Raw genomic sequence first — 15,063 nt, forward strand, 5'->3', positions numbered from 1 at the left:
CGCTGGAACACCAGGACAATGGAATTACCCACAAAGTGACCCCATTTTGGAAAGCTAATACCCCAACGTATAATCTATGAGGCATAATGAGTCTTTTGAACGGTTTATTTTTTTCCAGCAGTTTTTGGAAAATGTGGAAAAAAAAGAAAACGCATTTTTTTTACACAAAGTTGTCCATTGATAAGATATTTCCAACACATAGCATGTACATACCACAAATGACACCCCAAAATACATTCTGCTACTCCTCCTGAGTAAAACGATACCCCATGTGTGAGACTTTTTCACTGCCTGGCCACATACGGAGGCCCAACATGCAGGAAGCGCCATCAGGGGTTTTAGGAGCATAAATTGCACATCTAACTAGTTGACTACCTATTACACTTTTGAAGGCCCTGGAACACCAGGACAATGGAATTACCCACAAAGTGACCCCATTTTGGAAAGCGAATACCCCAACGTATAATCTATGAGGCATAATGAGTCTTTTGAACGGTTTATTTTTTTCCAGCAGTTTTTGGAAAATGTGGAAAAAAAATGAAAACGCATTTTTTTTACACAAAGTTGTCCATTGATAAGATATTTCCAACACATAGCATGTACATACCACAAATGACACCCCAAAATACATTCTGCTTCTCCTCCTGAGTAAAACGATACCCCATGTGTGAGACTTTTTCACTGCCTGGCCACATACGGAGGCCCAACATGCAGGAAGCGCCATCAGGGGTTTTAGGAGCATAAATTGCACATCTAACTAGTTGACTACCTATTACACTTTTGAAGGCCCTGGAACACCAGGACAATGGAATTACCCACAAAATGACCCCATTTTGGAAAGCGAACACCCCAACGTATAATCTATGAGGCATAATGAGTCTTTTGAATGGTTCATTTTTTTCCAGAAGTTTTTGGAACATGTGGAAGAAAAATGAAAACGCATTTTTTTTACACAAAGTTGTATGTTTCTAAGATATTTCCAACACATAGCATTTAGATAGCAAAAATTACACCCCAAAATACATTCTGCTACTCCTCCTGAGTACAACAATACCACATGTGTGAGACTTCTACATAGCCTGACCACATACAGAGATCCAACATGCAAGGAACACCGTCAGGTGTTCCAGAGACACATAGTATGCACATACCAAGAATTACACCTCAAAATACATTATGCTGAGCAAAGCGTAAACAAAAGATTACCTGTGGTAATAGTAGCGCAGTTCTACAGCAGGATAGCACTGGTTCAGGCAGCAGGCAGGGACTTGGTCAGCAACGTCCAGGCAGGGATACTGTCCCGTCAGGGTTAGTACAGGTGGTCAGTTCATGCAACAGGCAGAGGCATGATGGCATAGGTCCTACAGGCAGCAGGCAGAAGTAGGGCCTCGTTCAGGACAGAATGGGGACAGGGGTAGAGGCTTCTCCCACCCAAATCTCTTTGAAGCCTCCGGGCAACCAGACCCTAATCTAGGATGAGAAAACAAAAAAGTTTTCTTCATCCAGAAAAACTTTTCTGGCGCCCCTCACATATGTGAGACCCCTGTGTTCCCACTAGTTCAGTAGCAGGGTACAAGATCAGTCCATGAGGCAGGCAAAAACATGGTCAAACAGTCCGAGGTCAGTTCCAGATCAGGCAGAGGCAGTACAGAATCGTTAGGCAGAAGAATGGTCGAAAAAACAGTCCAGGGTCAATTCCAAATCGGGCAGAGGCATTACAAAATCGTTAGGCAGAATCGTGGTCAAAAAACAAGCCGGGGTCAGTTCCATATCGGGCAGAGGTATTACAAAATCATTAGGCAGAATCGTGGTCAAAAAACAAGCCGGGGTCAGTTACAGAGCAGGCGGTGGCATAAGGGGTGTGAAGGTGTGTGAAGGCAGGAACGGAGGATTAATACTTTAGTTTGGTGTGGTAACGGCGAAAACAGTTAATTATACAGAGGCCTGGTTGGGAAGGACAATCCACACAATGGAAAGATGTGTCGCGTCTGACTCCATCACTGGCGCATACCTTGCATTTTTTTTGACGTCGTCGGCCTGTTTCTGTGGGAGGGATTTTATCGGGAAAATGACGTTCGGCGAGACGACTTAAAACATCAGATCGGATGGTTTGGGGTGGGCCGTTCGGGAAAATAAGGGCAGTGATAAGGTCCTCTTGGTAGCCAAGGAACTGTTTGGGGTTTTGGGTGGAGTTGCTGTAAATTACATAAGAATTGTATATGGCCAATTGAAAAAAATAAATGGCAACTTTTTTGTACCAATGGTACGTTCTTCTTGTAGCAAGATAGGGTTCAAGCATCTGGTCGTTGAAGTCGACCCCCCCCATAAACAAATTATAGTCCTGGATGCAAGTGGGCTTTCGGATGGTGGTGCCACGCCTTCTGCGGGTTTCAACGACGGTATCATTATGGATGGAAGATAGCATGTACACGTCTCTTCTGTCCTTCCACTTCACCGCCAGAACCGCATTGTTACGCAGACTTGCTGATTCTCCTCTTTTCAGCGTTGTGTTCACCAGGCTTTGAGGAAAGCCTTTCCTATTGTTTCTGACGGTGCCACAAGCCGGGGTCTGCTTCCGGTGCAGGTTGTGGAACAGGGGAAGAGAGGTGTAGAAATTATCTACGTATAGATGATAGCCTTTTTCCAATAGGGGGTTAATGAGTTCCCAAACAATTTTGCCACTTGATCCCAAGTAGTCTGGGCAATTAGGGGGATTGAGCTGGGTGTCCTTGCCTTCGTATACTCTGTAGGCATACAGGTATCCTGTGACTCGGTCACACAATTTGTAGACCTTCACGCCATAGCGGGCTCTTTTGCTGGGCATGAATTGTTTTATTTGGAGTCTGCCACTAAATTTAACAAGCGATTCATCCACACAGATGTGTTGGTCCGGGGTATATAATTGGGGGAATTTTTCTGAAAAATAATTCAGTAAGGGCCGAATTTTGAAAAGTCTGTCATGTTCTGGATGATTTCGGGGATGGCTCTGGGTATTGTCGTTGAAATGTAAGAATCTCATTATGGCAAAGTATCGGGATCTGGGCATTACGCTGGAGAAGATGGGCATGTGGTAGATCGGGTTTTTGGACCAAAAGGCACGGTAAGTGTTTTTTGGGTTGAGTCCCATACAAAATGTTAGGCCTAAAAAAAATTTAAACTCCTCCACCGTAAGGTCTCTCCACTGGAAGGGACGGGCATGGTATGACGTGGGATTATTTGCAATAAATTGCTGTGCAAATCGGTTGCACTGGGCCACAATTTCGGATAGCATGTCTTCTGTGAACATTAGATTGAAATAATCAATTGGGGTGAAATTCTCCGTGTTCACTTGGATTCCTGGCTGGGCTGTGAAAGGGGGAATGTTGGCTTCTCCTGAAGTAGGAGGAAGCCACAAGGGGTTCTGAAGGGCATAGGGAAGGCTGGCATGGGTCCTGGAAGTTTGTTGCCGAGGCACTGCGGTGCTGGCGGATGGCCCTGCAGTGCTGGCGGATGGCCCTGCAGTGCTGGCGGATGGCCCTGCAGTGCTGGCGGATGGCACTGCGGTGCTGGTGGATGGCACTGCCTCCTCACTAGAACGCCTTCGTTTAGCCGGCCGGCTATCTTCCTCCTCTGAGTCACTCAGTGTTCCGCTACTGAGGGCGGGCTCATAATTGACGTCCAACTCAGAATTTGAATTTGAAAGGGACTCTGAAAGAGAGAGCTCCCCGTTGCTCTCGTCGGGGGCAGAAATGATTTGGAATGCCTCCTGAAGGGAATAGGACCTTTTGGACCTTTTGGACATGGTTGCTGATGCAACTGCACAGGTGTGTGCTAAGCCTTCACTGATGGGCACTGATGAGGTGGAGAAGATCGGCACTGATGAGGTGGAGCAGAAGGGCACTGATTGGCGGAGCAGATGGGCACTGATGAGACGGCACAGATGTGCACTGATAATGCTGCACAGATGTGCACTTATAATGCTACACAGATGGGCACTGATTGGCACAGGTGGGCACTGAGGTGGCACTGATGTGGCGGCACAGGTGGGCACTGATGTGGCGGCACAGGTGGGCACTGATGTGGCGGAACAGGTGGGCACTGATTGGCAGCACAGGTAGGCACTGATAATGCTGCACAGATGTGCACTAATAATGCTGAACAGATGTGCACTGATAATGCTGCACAAATGGGCACTGATTGGCACAGGTGGGCACTGATGTGGCGGCACAGGTGGGCACTGATGTGGCGGCACAGGTGGGCACTGATGTGGCGGCACAGGTGGGCACTGATGTGGCGGCACAGGTGGGCACTGATGTGGCGGCACAGATGTGCACTGATTGGCGGCACAGATGTGCACTGATTGGCGGCACAGGTAGGAACTGATTTGGCGGCACAGGTGGGCACTGATGTGGCGGCACAGGTGGGCACTGATGTGGCGGCACAGGTGGGCACTGATGTGGCGGCACAGGTGGGCACTGATGTGGCGGCACAGATGTGCACTGATTGGCGGCACAGGTAGGAACTGATTGGCGGCACAGGTAGAAACTGATTGGCGGCACAGGTGGGCACTGATGTGGCGGCACAGGTGGGCACTGTTGTGGCAGCACAGGTGGGCACTGTTGTGGCGGCACAGGTGGGCACTGATGTGGCGGCACAGGTGGGCACTGATGTGGCGGCACAGGTAGGAACTGATTGGCGGCACAGGTAGCAACTGATTGGCGGCACAGGTGGGCACTGATTGGCACTGATGAGGTGGCAAAGGGATGGCACTGTATGTTCAACACGGATGGCACTGGGATGGCACTGGGATGGCACTGGGATGGGCACTGGGATGGGCACTTTTTTTCACAGTAATTGACAGTAATCAGACCTTCTCTCTCCTCACACGCGCTGTCTGTGTGAGGAGGGAGAGGCGGCAATGAGAGATGATCTCATATGTTTACATTTGAGATCATCTCTCATTGGCCACACAGATCGCATCGCAAACGGCCACTCTGATTGGCCGTTTGCGGCGATCTGTAATTGGCTGTGTCCAGGGGACACGGCCAACACAGAATTTCCCCGCAGCGCGCTCGGGAGCGCGCGCGGGGAACGAACAAACAGGAGGATGTCAAATGACGTCCTCTTGGATTTTGAGGTCCGCGCTGAAGCCGTCATTCGGCTATAGCGCGGGCCGGAAGAGGTTAATGACTGATGACTCATCAGCTGTCAGAGGGTGCTCCACTGACAGCTAAATGTAAAGAAAACTTGCTGGCAAGTAAAAATTATGAAAAAAAAAACAGAGTGGGGTCCCCCTCCAATTCATTCCAGGTCCTTCAGGTCTGGTATGGATTTTATAGGGAACCTAAGCTCCTTAGCAACCAGCTATTGGGGGGAGGGGGGCACACTGTTTTTGACAAATACAGCATGCTATACTGCCAGCAAAACCCTGGTGATAAATATTGCCTGTTTTTTACTCTCTGCTTCGTCTGTGAATTAGACTTAAGAGCTTGGTATTTTGGCGATATTTACAGGCACCTTTTTCATTTTTCAGTAAATACTGCATAATCGTTATTTTTTATTTTATTTTTTAAAACGGTAAACATTAGTGAATTGAATCCCATAGTTCTGTAAAAAATAAATAAAAAAAGAGCCGCTCATGACAATGCTAGCCCCTCTTTGCTGTCCTATCTTTTTAGATAATCGATAGGGCTCTGTGAATTCTTTGTCATGGTTAAAGTGGAACTCCAGCCAAAACTTATTTCAGCACTTGGGGACAGGACTTGATATCAACCTACAAGCTTCTTATTTTTTCAATGTTTGAATTTTTCTAGTCAGGTGGAACATTTTAAGCACAGTCTTTAGTTAAAACCTTTAAAATGTAGCAAATTTTGATATTTTTGTGAGAAAAAAAAATATTTCTGGATGTTGCAAAGTAGGTCTACAGACCGATAGATTGGAAATATGGATAAACCTACATAAATCTATCAACTCAGCTGCATTAGCATGTTAATTAGCTTCATTGTGTAAAGCATTGATGGGCACTGTCATAACAATCATGACTTTGAGCAGGTATATCACGTTCGGGTCATCGCTTACCTTGTAGACAATTGAGGATTTTGACTGACACGCAGTGCTGAGCCACAATTAGCTCAAGCTGTAAATCCATCATCGTCACGTTATGTGTGAGTGACTTGGAGGAGCTTCTCTGCACTTCAGCTGTGTTATTTTCATGCTGTCTCTTTACACCCAGCTGACGGAAAACACAGAGAGAAAGGATTAGTATGCATTTGTGTTGTTGTTTTTTAATTAGTTTATAATCCTAACAAACATTACTTCAAAGACAACTAAGAATTTACAAATCATTAAATATTCAGTAATCAAGAAATCTCCATAATACATGCCTTTTTCATACATTCAGCTGAATAAGAAGAAGTAAATATAAGAGAGAACTACATCTTGGGACAGGATTATTTATCCAGATGTCCAGTGTACCCCAGATGTAAGCTGGTAGTATGACATTAAATACCTTTATGACAAATTTATATGTCACCATTTATTAAAAATAGTGATGCACTGTGTTACCAGGAACAAAGAGAAGACTTTGACGTTAAAGTTTATTTCTACCTTTGTAGTCGAAAACCTTCATTCCCACAGCATACCTAAAAATATTTTAAATCAAATCTTACCTTTCTAGCTGTTTCTTTGGAGTAAGGTTATACATAGGACTCTACAGACAGCTTCTATGGCTTTCAATCTCCACAAAGATGTGGAGCAATCTGGAGATAGGGGTCATTCATTAACATTGCAGTGTGAAAAATCAAAAGGTCTGATCTTAGGAAGCGCCTACAATGCATTATTAAATGTGTCATAAAACATTTGTCTGTCAGAATGGTCTAGAATTTGGACAAAACAGTATTTGTGGTGCTTTATACCTGCACCAGTTTTTTCTTCTTTTTTTTTTATTGACAAGTTCTCTTTAATGCAAGTTATCTGAGAATGCCTGCAGTGTTTTTTAATGGGTTCACTAAGGAGGATGTCAGCTGTGTTTTAAGTAGATTAAAACCCAGTCTATAGAAATGGCATATACACTTTAAGATTGTAATTCTAAGTTGTTAACTTCCAGTTATCGAGTGACAACTAATTGTGCTTCTGCCTTATCACCCTGTCTCATGCTCAATGATAGAGACTACAAGTTGCGATGCTGACACACAATGCACAGTCCACAATTGTCACTATCAGGAAGATGAATATCCACAACAATGATTTGCAGTAGACACCAGAGCAAGTGCATGGAAAAAGGGTGTTGGAGACTAAAATAGATTAGCAATGCTGAGATGCAAGAAAAAAAAATTAACAACATTTGTAAACAGTATTTTATTTAAAAAAAACAAAAGCATGCAAGAGCTGGTTCACACAGGGGCAGCACGACTTGCCGAGCGTCTCGGGCAAAGGCGATCGGCCCACGACTTCAGAGGCTACTTGCAAAATGACTTCTGTATTGAACTCAATGCAAATCGCCCTGAAGTCGTCCCAAAGTAGTACATAAACCTTTTTCTACGTCGGAGCAACTTGAGTCGCTCCTAGTACAGAACGGAGTGCAACTTGTCAGGCGGCTAAGTCGCCTGACGAGTCGCGCCTGTGTGAACTGGCTCTAATAGTTTATGATACAGGCATACCCCACTTTTAAGTACACAATAGGGTTTATTGTATTCAGTGGTTTAGCATACTACATATCATTCAATTAGGGTTTAGATCAGGAATCAGCAACTTTTTCCACATTAAGGCTACTTTCACATTTAGACCACCCAAGCAATAGCGGTAAAGCGCCACTAGTTTAAGCGGTGCTTTACCGGCACTGTGAGGGCGGTGCGCTTTTAACTCCAGGTGTGGTGTATACACTGCTCCTGCAACACCCCAAAGATGCTGCTTGCATGACTTTTTTTCTGTCCTGCAAGCACACCGCCCCAGTGTGAAAGCACTCAGGATTTCACACTGGGGAGGCTTGAGAGGCGCTTTTCAGGCACTTTACAGGTGCTATTTTTAGCGCTAAAATGCCTGAAAAGCCCCTTTAGTGTGAAAAGGGTCTAAGAAGCAGTGGATGCGACTTTCAACAAACATTCACTGGTGGGAAATCAATCACTGTAATTTAAAAAACACATTAATGTGAATGTTTGGTGAATGATAGAATCAATACTTTATTAATATACCGCTTAGTATTAATTTAAACGCATTGGACAACCAGCTTGCAAGTGCATAATTGGGTGCTGTATATTAGAAATGATTGGATAAAGGAAGCTGCTTTGAAATCCTCATTATAAATCCCTTCCCATTCCCTGCTAGCCTCAATTTTGTGGCAAGCAATAGGGAGATCACAAAGACCGAGGAGAGGGACTCATGTCTCATACTGTACTACAGTATATGGATTTTAATGGTAAGTCAAAAATTATATTTTTCTGATCATACATTACAGGATACAGGCTTCTAAAAGTGGACCATCCAAAGGCAGTACAACCAGTGGGCAACACAGCAAATATATACCAGCCGGCCCACATTACTAGATGGGTCAGCAAGGATTGATAGAGTCGTAGAGCAGCTTGTAGCACCTTATGCCTGAAACTGGCATCAGAATAGGCTTAAATGTAGAGGGGGAAAGAGACTTTGATTTCCCTTGGATACTTCCTGCAGTCAGCCCAAAGCCTCAGCGGTACAGTGAGAAGTCACCACATGCTAATGGGGGGGAGCTTCTCCTAGACTGGCTAGATCCACTCTGACTCTTGCTGTTTGTTGCAGAGGACTAGCTTTACCGGATTACTGGACCTACTACTGGGCTGCTGTCCTAATGACGGTCAGGTTGTGGTATGTGCTTTCCCGGTCTAATTCCGCCATGTATCTCGAGACAGCTGTCTTTGAATCACTTCGGGAGTTGGGCAATTTCGTTTGATGACACAATACACCAAATAATATTTAACACATTTTACTGCAGCTAGGTTTTAATTCAAATAGTTTTGTAGATGCGTAGCTATCAATTTTCCAGGTGCATTGATGGCCTTGTGTACCCACATCTGTGACACATTTTTAAAATTTATCCATATAAATGGTTCTTATTGTTCTATTTATCCAAGTAATGATTTGGACTGGCTCTTTAACCAAGATAGTCACTCACTCTCATATGCATTCAATAAACTTTATTTAAAAAGAGTGAAGAAAGATACTTTCCATTGTTCTGTTACTCTTTGTGGAGTGTAAGAAGTTTCTGATTTGAATAAAGAATTACAACAAAAGAGTGAAGAAAAGTGTGCCGTTTCCATATCCCCATCTGCATACTTGTTTTACAATGTAATATTGTAATCTGCACGGACAAAGAAGAATCTGGAATTTGCTTACTTTCTATGGGCAACAGTTACAGATTATTTAAGGCAATTTGTATTCCTGTGCTCTAACACTACGTTTCATAGTGAACAAATTCATATACAAAAATTCTGTAGACTCACCCTTGTGATATAGTGGTCCACCACTTCGCCACTTGTTACAGAGCCTTTTGAACGTGACATTGACAATCCTTTTATTGCCTTGTCTAGGGTTTCATATGCAAAGATCAGCTGCATAACTGGTGTTTTCTAGAGAAATAGTAAAATAGATTTGGATGACAATTGCTTTTAAAAGATGTTTGCTGCACTTATTTTACAATGCTACTTTATCAAAACATAATAGACAATCCTGAAGCTTTAATTTCCAAGTGACATCCCTGTGGGATCAATTAATTCTTATTTTCGGCCCTCCATGTCTGATGCATAAGATTCATGGACCAGTTTGTACCGATGACAAAGTACAGTAAATCTCCAAAATAGATTTTTCTGTGAAAGCCCTCCTGAATTGTATTCGTATCAATACGATGGGTTTTACCACTAAAGTGTGATTTGAAAGAATGTTTCAAAATAAGTGGAGTGGTAGAGCATTGTACCGTGTTGGCCACCAGTTAATGTATGCAATTTGAAGTGTGAGTGATACCTTTTACTGGCTAACTTAAGTTGTTAAAGATGCAAGCATTCTGAATAACTTGCCTTTATAATAAGTTACTTTCTTCAGACTTTGCATATTTATACATTTGAATAAAGCCTGAAAAAAAGAACCCAAGTTATTCATATTCAGCTAAGCTTTCATCTTCAATAACTTAAAGAGGAACTTCAGTTGTTTTTTTAAGTCAGCAGCTACAAACACTGTAGCTGTTGACTTTTATGCCTTGTACATACGACGGTTTTTCACGACAAGAAAACTGCAATTTTTTATATTGGTCATGAAAACCGGTCGTGTGTATGCTCCCTAGCAGTTTTCTTGACTAAAAAACTGCCCGCAAAAAAAATGAAATCAGCTCTCTTTTTTCTCGTTGTGTTTCCCGTCAGTCTTTTTCTCTTTGCAAAAAACGGTCGTGTGTATGCTTTTCAATGGGTAAAAAAAACCACGCCTGCTCAGAATCAGTATGCAGCCCAAATGGTGGCGCCATTTGAAAGGAACTTCCCCTCTATAGTCCCGTCGTATGTGTTGTACGTCACAGCGCTTGGTCGGAAGTTTTTTTGCATGAACGTGTGTTTGCAAGTCGTTTTTTTTTCCTGTCGAGAAAAATGGTCGTGTGTATGAGGCATTAGAAATAAGGTACTTACCAATGCCTGGAGTCCAGCACTAGCTTCCCCCAGCCATATCTTCTTACCTCTGTTTCCAGTGCCGCACATCTTGGATATGGGAGCCGGCTGCGGCTTCCTGAGGAACCTCAGCCAGCACCCCAATGTGGATGCATGAACTTGCACTGTGCACTGTGAATGGTTATGCAGCCTCCTGGGACATGTGATGTGTCCCTGGTGGCTGCAGGAGCGGAGGAGGCTGGGCAAGCGGCAACATCCTTTCCTAGCTGAGGATTGTGGCTAATGATAAAAATTGGAACAAAAAACCTGCAACTCAGTTACAGGCAGAGGGGAGGGAGAAAACCAGTGGTACTTAACTTTTTGAGGGAAGTTTCACTTTAAGTTAGCCAAAAAATATATAAAATTCTAAACTTTTTTTCAGAAAAGTGGAGTGAAACCCTTAAAGTGGTGGTAAACCTCAGTTACGAAATATGAACAATACATATCTTTTTATAGTGTGTACTGTAATTCTACTGTGTATGATAATTAGCTCTGCTGCCTCCATCCTCTGTTATCAGAATGACAATCTGGATGTGAAAGAGGGTATATCCCTTCCCTCCAATCAGCTCTCAGAGCTCTCCTCCCTGTGGACCTCCATATATTATATTTATAATTTTTATATATATATATATATATATATATATATATATATATATATATATATATATATATATATATATATATATATATATATATATATATATATATATATATATATATATATATATATATATATATATATATATGGCTTTTATACTCTTGTGAGTATCTATTTTTAACTTTTCTTTGCAATTAAACCTTTTTGGAACTTACTACACCAGAGTGGTCACGCTGTCTCCCTCCCTTCCCCTCTCAATGTGTAATGTTATCCTGATATGTTTTTCTAGGAACAGGACTGTTTCTACCAAGAGGCAAATATGAACCTGGTCTCAGATCAGAAGGCCTGCTGCTAAGGAAACTGGAGAAATAGATGAAGAATATAACCACCATTGCTGCATTCTCTGTAAATAAGAAATACACTTTCGTGGTAAAAATTAAAGCGGAGTTCTACCTAAAAATGGAACTTCCGCTTTTCGGAACCCTCCCCCCCTCCGGTGTCACATTTGGCACCTTTCAGGGGCAGATGGATTACATACCTGTGCAATACTGGTATTTTGCTCCCACTTCCGGGCATAGATACCCAAGCCACCCGCAGGTATCTACACCACTCTGTCACCTTCTCAGTCCCCCACTGTCTTCTGGGAGACACACAGAGACCAGTGGCATCGCGCAGTGCGATTCACGCATGCGCAGTAGGGAACCAGGAAGTAAAGCCACAATGCTAAATCCAATATGGCAAAGTAGAGGCGTTCTGTACAGAACAAGCCCAAAAAATTGAATTTCCTTTTTGTGTGATTGGCTCGCCGATTTTCCCAGAAGTCTACCCTGAGATTCAAGTCAAATTTTGTTCACTCCCTGCAACAGGGATTTCAGTTTTGGCGAGATACTTCCCAATGGTTAAATTAAATTTGTGGTTCAGTGCAACAGCAAAAGCAATGGCAGTCTCTATTTTCTCACAACAGTTTTAGTTTTAAAGCCTCGTACACACGTTAGGTTTACTCGGCAAGAACCAGCAAGAAAACTGCTGGCAGAGCTTTCTTGCCGAGTATACCGTGCGTGTGTATGAGGCTTTCAGGTTTCTTGACAAGAAAACTGTCCAGAATCTAGACGAGAAAAATAGAGAACATGTTTTCTATTTTCTCGTTGTGAGATTCTCTGCATTTTTCCTGCCGAGAAATCCGAGAGTGTGTATACTTACCTGGTCGCTGTGGAAACCCTTGCATGCTCGAAATAACATTGACGCATGCGCAGTAGCTTCCTAGGCATAGGTAGGGTGCAGCAAGATGGCGGCGACGGCATCGAATGTGACGAGCGCATGCTTGTCGTACGCGATGACGTCACTGCGTTCTTGCCTTTCAAGAGAACCGCAGTTCTTTTGAAAGGAGAGTCTGTACACTCGGGCGGCAAGAGATTCTTGCCAAGAATCTCGTCAGGAAAAACAACGTTGATTTCCTGACGAGATTCTGGCCCGTGTGTACAAGACCTAAATTGTGAGTCAAATTAGAGATATTTAGGGGGTGACTACTATCTCAATCTTACAGATACATGCCTATATATAAATTATATATTCCAGAACCTTTAAAACAGTAGGATCAAAGCTGCATGGCAGACTGCCAAATATACAGCATCATATCTTTTTACAATAATCTGATAATGTAAATACTGTATATAACATGGTGCATTGGTCCATGGATGGATTTTTTGTATCAATTTTGTCTCAGAAAATAATAGTAGTGTGTTTATATACTATACATGCTTTGTGTCTTATTTTCACATATACTTAATTGCAGCGAGTGTATAGCACACCTATCTTTGTGTCAGACAGCGAAATTAAATCGATTTCTACCAACCGCTGCTAAAGTCCCCTGTAAAATATATTTTATTCCAGCCACATACCATCCAAATACATTTTCCTGATTTATAACCTCAAACTATGTAGTAAAATCTAGCTTTCAATGGGACTATAGGTTTGAAATTTTCATAGATCTTTGAAAAGATATAATCAGGCATTGTTCTGTTTTTATTATGGGGTCTACGTATAAAAAAAATCCTCTGTGAATATGTTAGTCATGCACATAAGCTCAACGATTATTCACTGTAATTGCTCTAATAGGTTTATTTCCTAGGATTGTCAGTGCCATCTAGTGGCAATATTGGAGTATTTTTTCCTAAAATAGAAAAATTATAAGAACAATTATAAGGGTCGAGAAACCTGTGCAAATTTTTTTTCTATACATAAATCCTTACGAATTAGATGTCTAATAAGCACATACATCAGTCTTAACACACTATACTGCCAAAAGTATTGGGACATCTGCCTTTACTCGCACATGAACTTTAATCCCAGTCTTAGCCTGTAGGGTTCAATATTGAGTTGGCCCACCTTTTGCAGCTATAACAGCTTCAACTCTTCTGGGAAGGCTGTCCACAAGGTTGAGGAGTGTGTCTATGGGAACGTTTGACCATTCTTCCAGAAATTCAAATATGAGGTCAGGCACTGATGTTGGACGAGAAGGCCTGGCTCGCAGTCTCTGCTCTAATTCATCGCAAAGGTGTTCTATCAGGTGCAAGCCAATCGAGTTCCTCTACCCCAAACTCACTCATCCATGTCTTTATGGACCTTGCTTTGGACACTGGTACACAGTCATGTTGGAACAGGAATGGGCCATCCCCAAAATGTTCCCACAAAGTTGGGAGCATGAAATTGTCCAAAATGTTCTGGTATGCTGAAGCCTTAAGAGTTCCCTTCACTGAAACTAAGTGGCCAAGCCCAACCCCTGAAAAACAACACCAGACCATAACCCCCCCCTCCACCAAATGATTTGGATCAGTGAACAAAGAAAGGTCCATAAAGACATGGATGAGCGAGTTTGGGGTGGAGGAACTTGACAGGCCTGCCAGAGTCCTAAATTTAACCCAACAGAACACCTTTGGGATGAATTTGAGCGGAGACTGAGTCCAACATCAGTGCCTGACCTCACAAATGGAAGGTAAAACATTCCCATATACACACTCCTAAACCTTGTGGACAGCCTTCTCAGAAGAGTTGAAGCTGTTATAGCTGAAAAGGGTGGGTCAACTCAATATTGAACCCTACGGACTAAAGGCCAGTTCACATTTCCGTTCAGTTCCATGCACATTTTTTCTGCACTAAAAATGCATGCACAGTGTTTTTCATGTATTCCAATAGCTGTAGTTCACACCACGTAGTCAGTTTCCGGTCAGTTTCTGCACCGGAAACTGACTGGAAACTGACTGCATGGTGTGAACTAGAGCCATTGGAATACATGGAAAACACTGTGCATGCATTTTTAGTGCAGAAAAAATGTGCACGGAACATTTTACGGAAATGCGTCTGGTGTGAACTGGCCCTTATTCATGTGCGTGTAAAGGCAGGCGTCATAATACTTTTGGCAATATAGTGTACATATCAATACAAGAAATGTAAATAAAATTAACATTAGCATGCTAACAATTTGCCACTAAATATTTATCATGTCTACCGATCTGCTTGTAGATACACAGAGGGAAACGTCTATTAAGTTAATTGGTAGATAAAACTACTCGGCTCACCCTATGAGGCATAATCCAATCTACCTCCATGTAGAACCCTGGGACCTCATCTCCTTCCTCTCCTGCCCCTCCCTTTCGCAATGCAGATGACAGCCTGGGCTTCCCAGATAGCGGTTTGTATCCTCTGTTAGCACTTGGATACACATGTTATTTTACTGTATAGTCCTATGCTTGATTATATTACTTCTATCTCATTGGGAACAGTTTGACTTCACCACCTTGTTCGCCATTGTATGCTTGAGCTTACAACCTT

The 15,063-nt window shown here is 42.8% G+C and overlaps 1 protein-coding gene across 1 annotated transcript in view; it reads right to left on the bottom strand.

The window, feature by feature from the left end:
- Positions 1-15,063, bottom strand: part of CFAP54 (cilia and flagella associated protein 54) — a 533,435-nt gene that overhangs the window by 357,329 nt on the left and 161,043 nt on the right. The window contains exons 17-18 of the mRNA XM_040344233.1: positions 9,453-9,578; positions 6,058-6,211 (exon numbers count right to left, since the gene is read on the bottom strand). Of these exons, the coding sequence (XP_040200167.1) occupies positions 6,058-6,211; positions 9,453-9,578 (280 nt within the window). The remainder of the gene's footprint in view (positions 1-6,057; positions 6,212-9,452; positions 9,579-15,063) is intronic.

The sequence above is a fragment of the Rana temporaria genome, chromosome 3, assembly GCF_905171775.1.
Source record: "Rana temporaria chromosome 3, aRanTem1.1, whole genome shotgun sequence".
In the NCBI taxonomy this organism is placed as follows: Eukaryota; Metazoa; Chordata; class Amphibia; order Anura; family Ranidae; genus Rana; species Rana temporaria.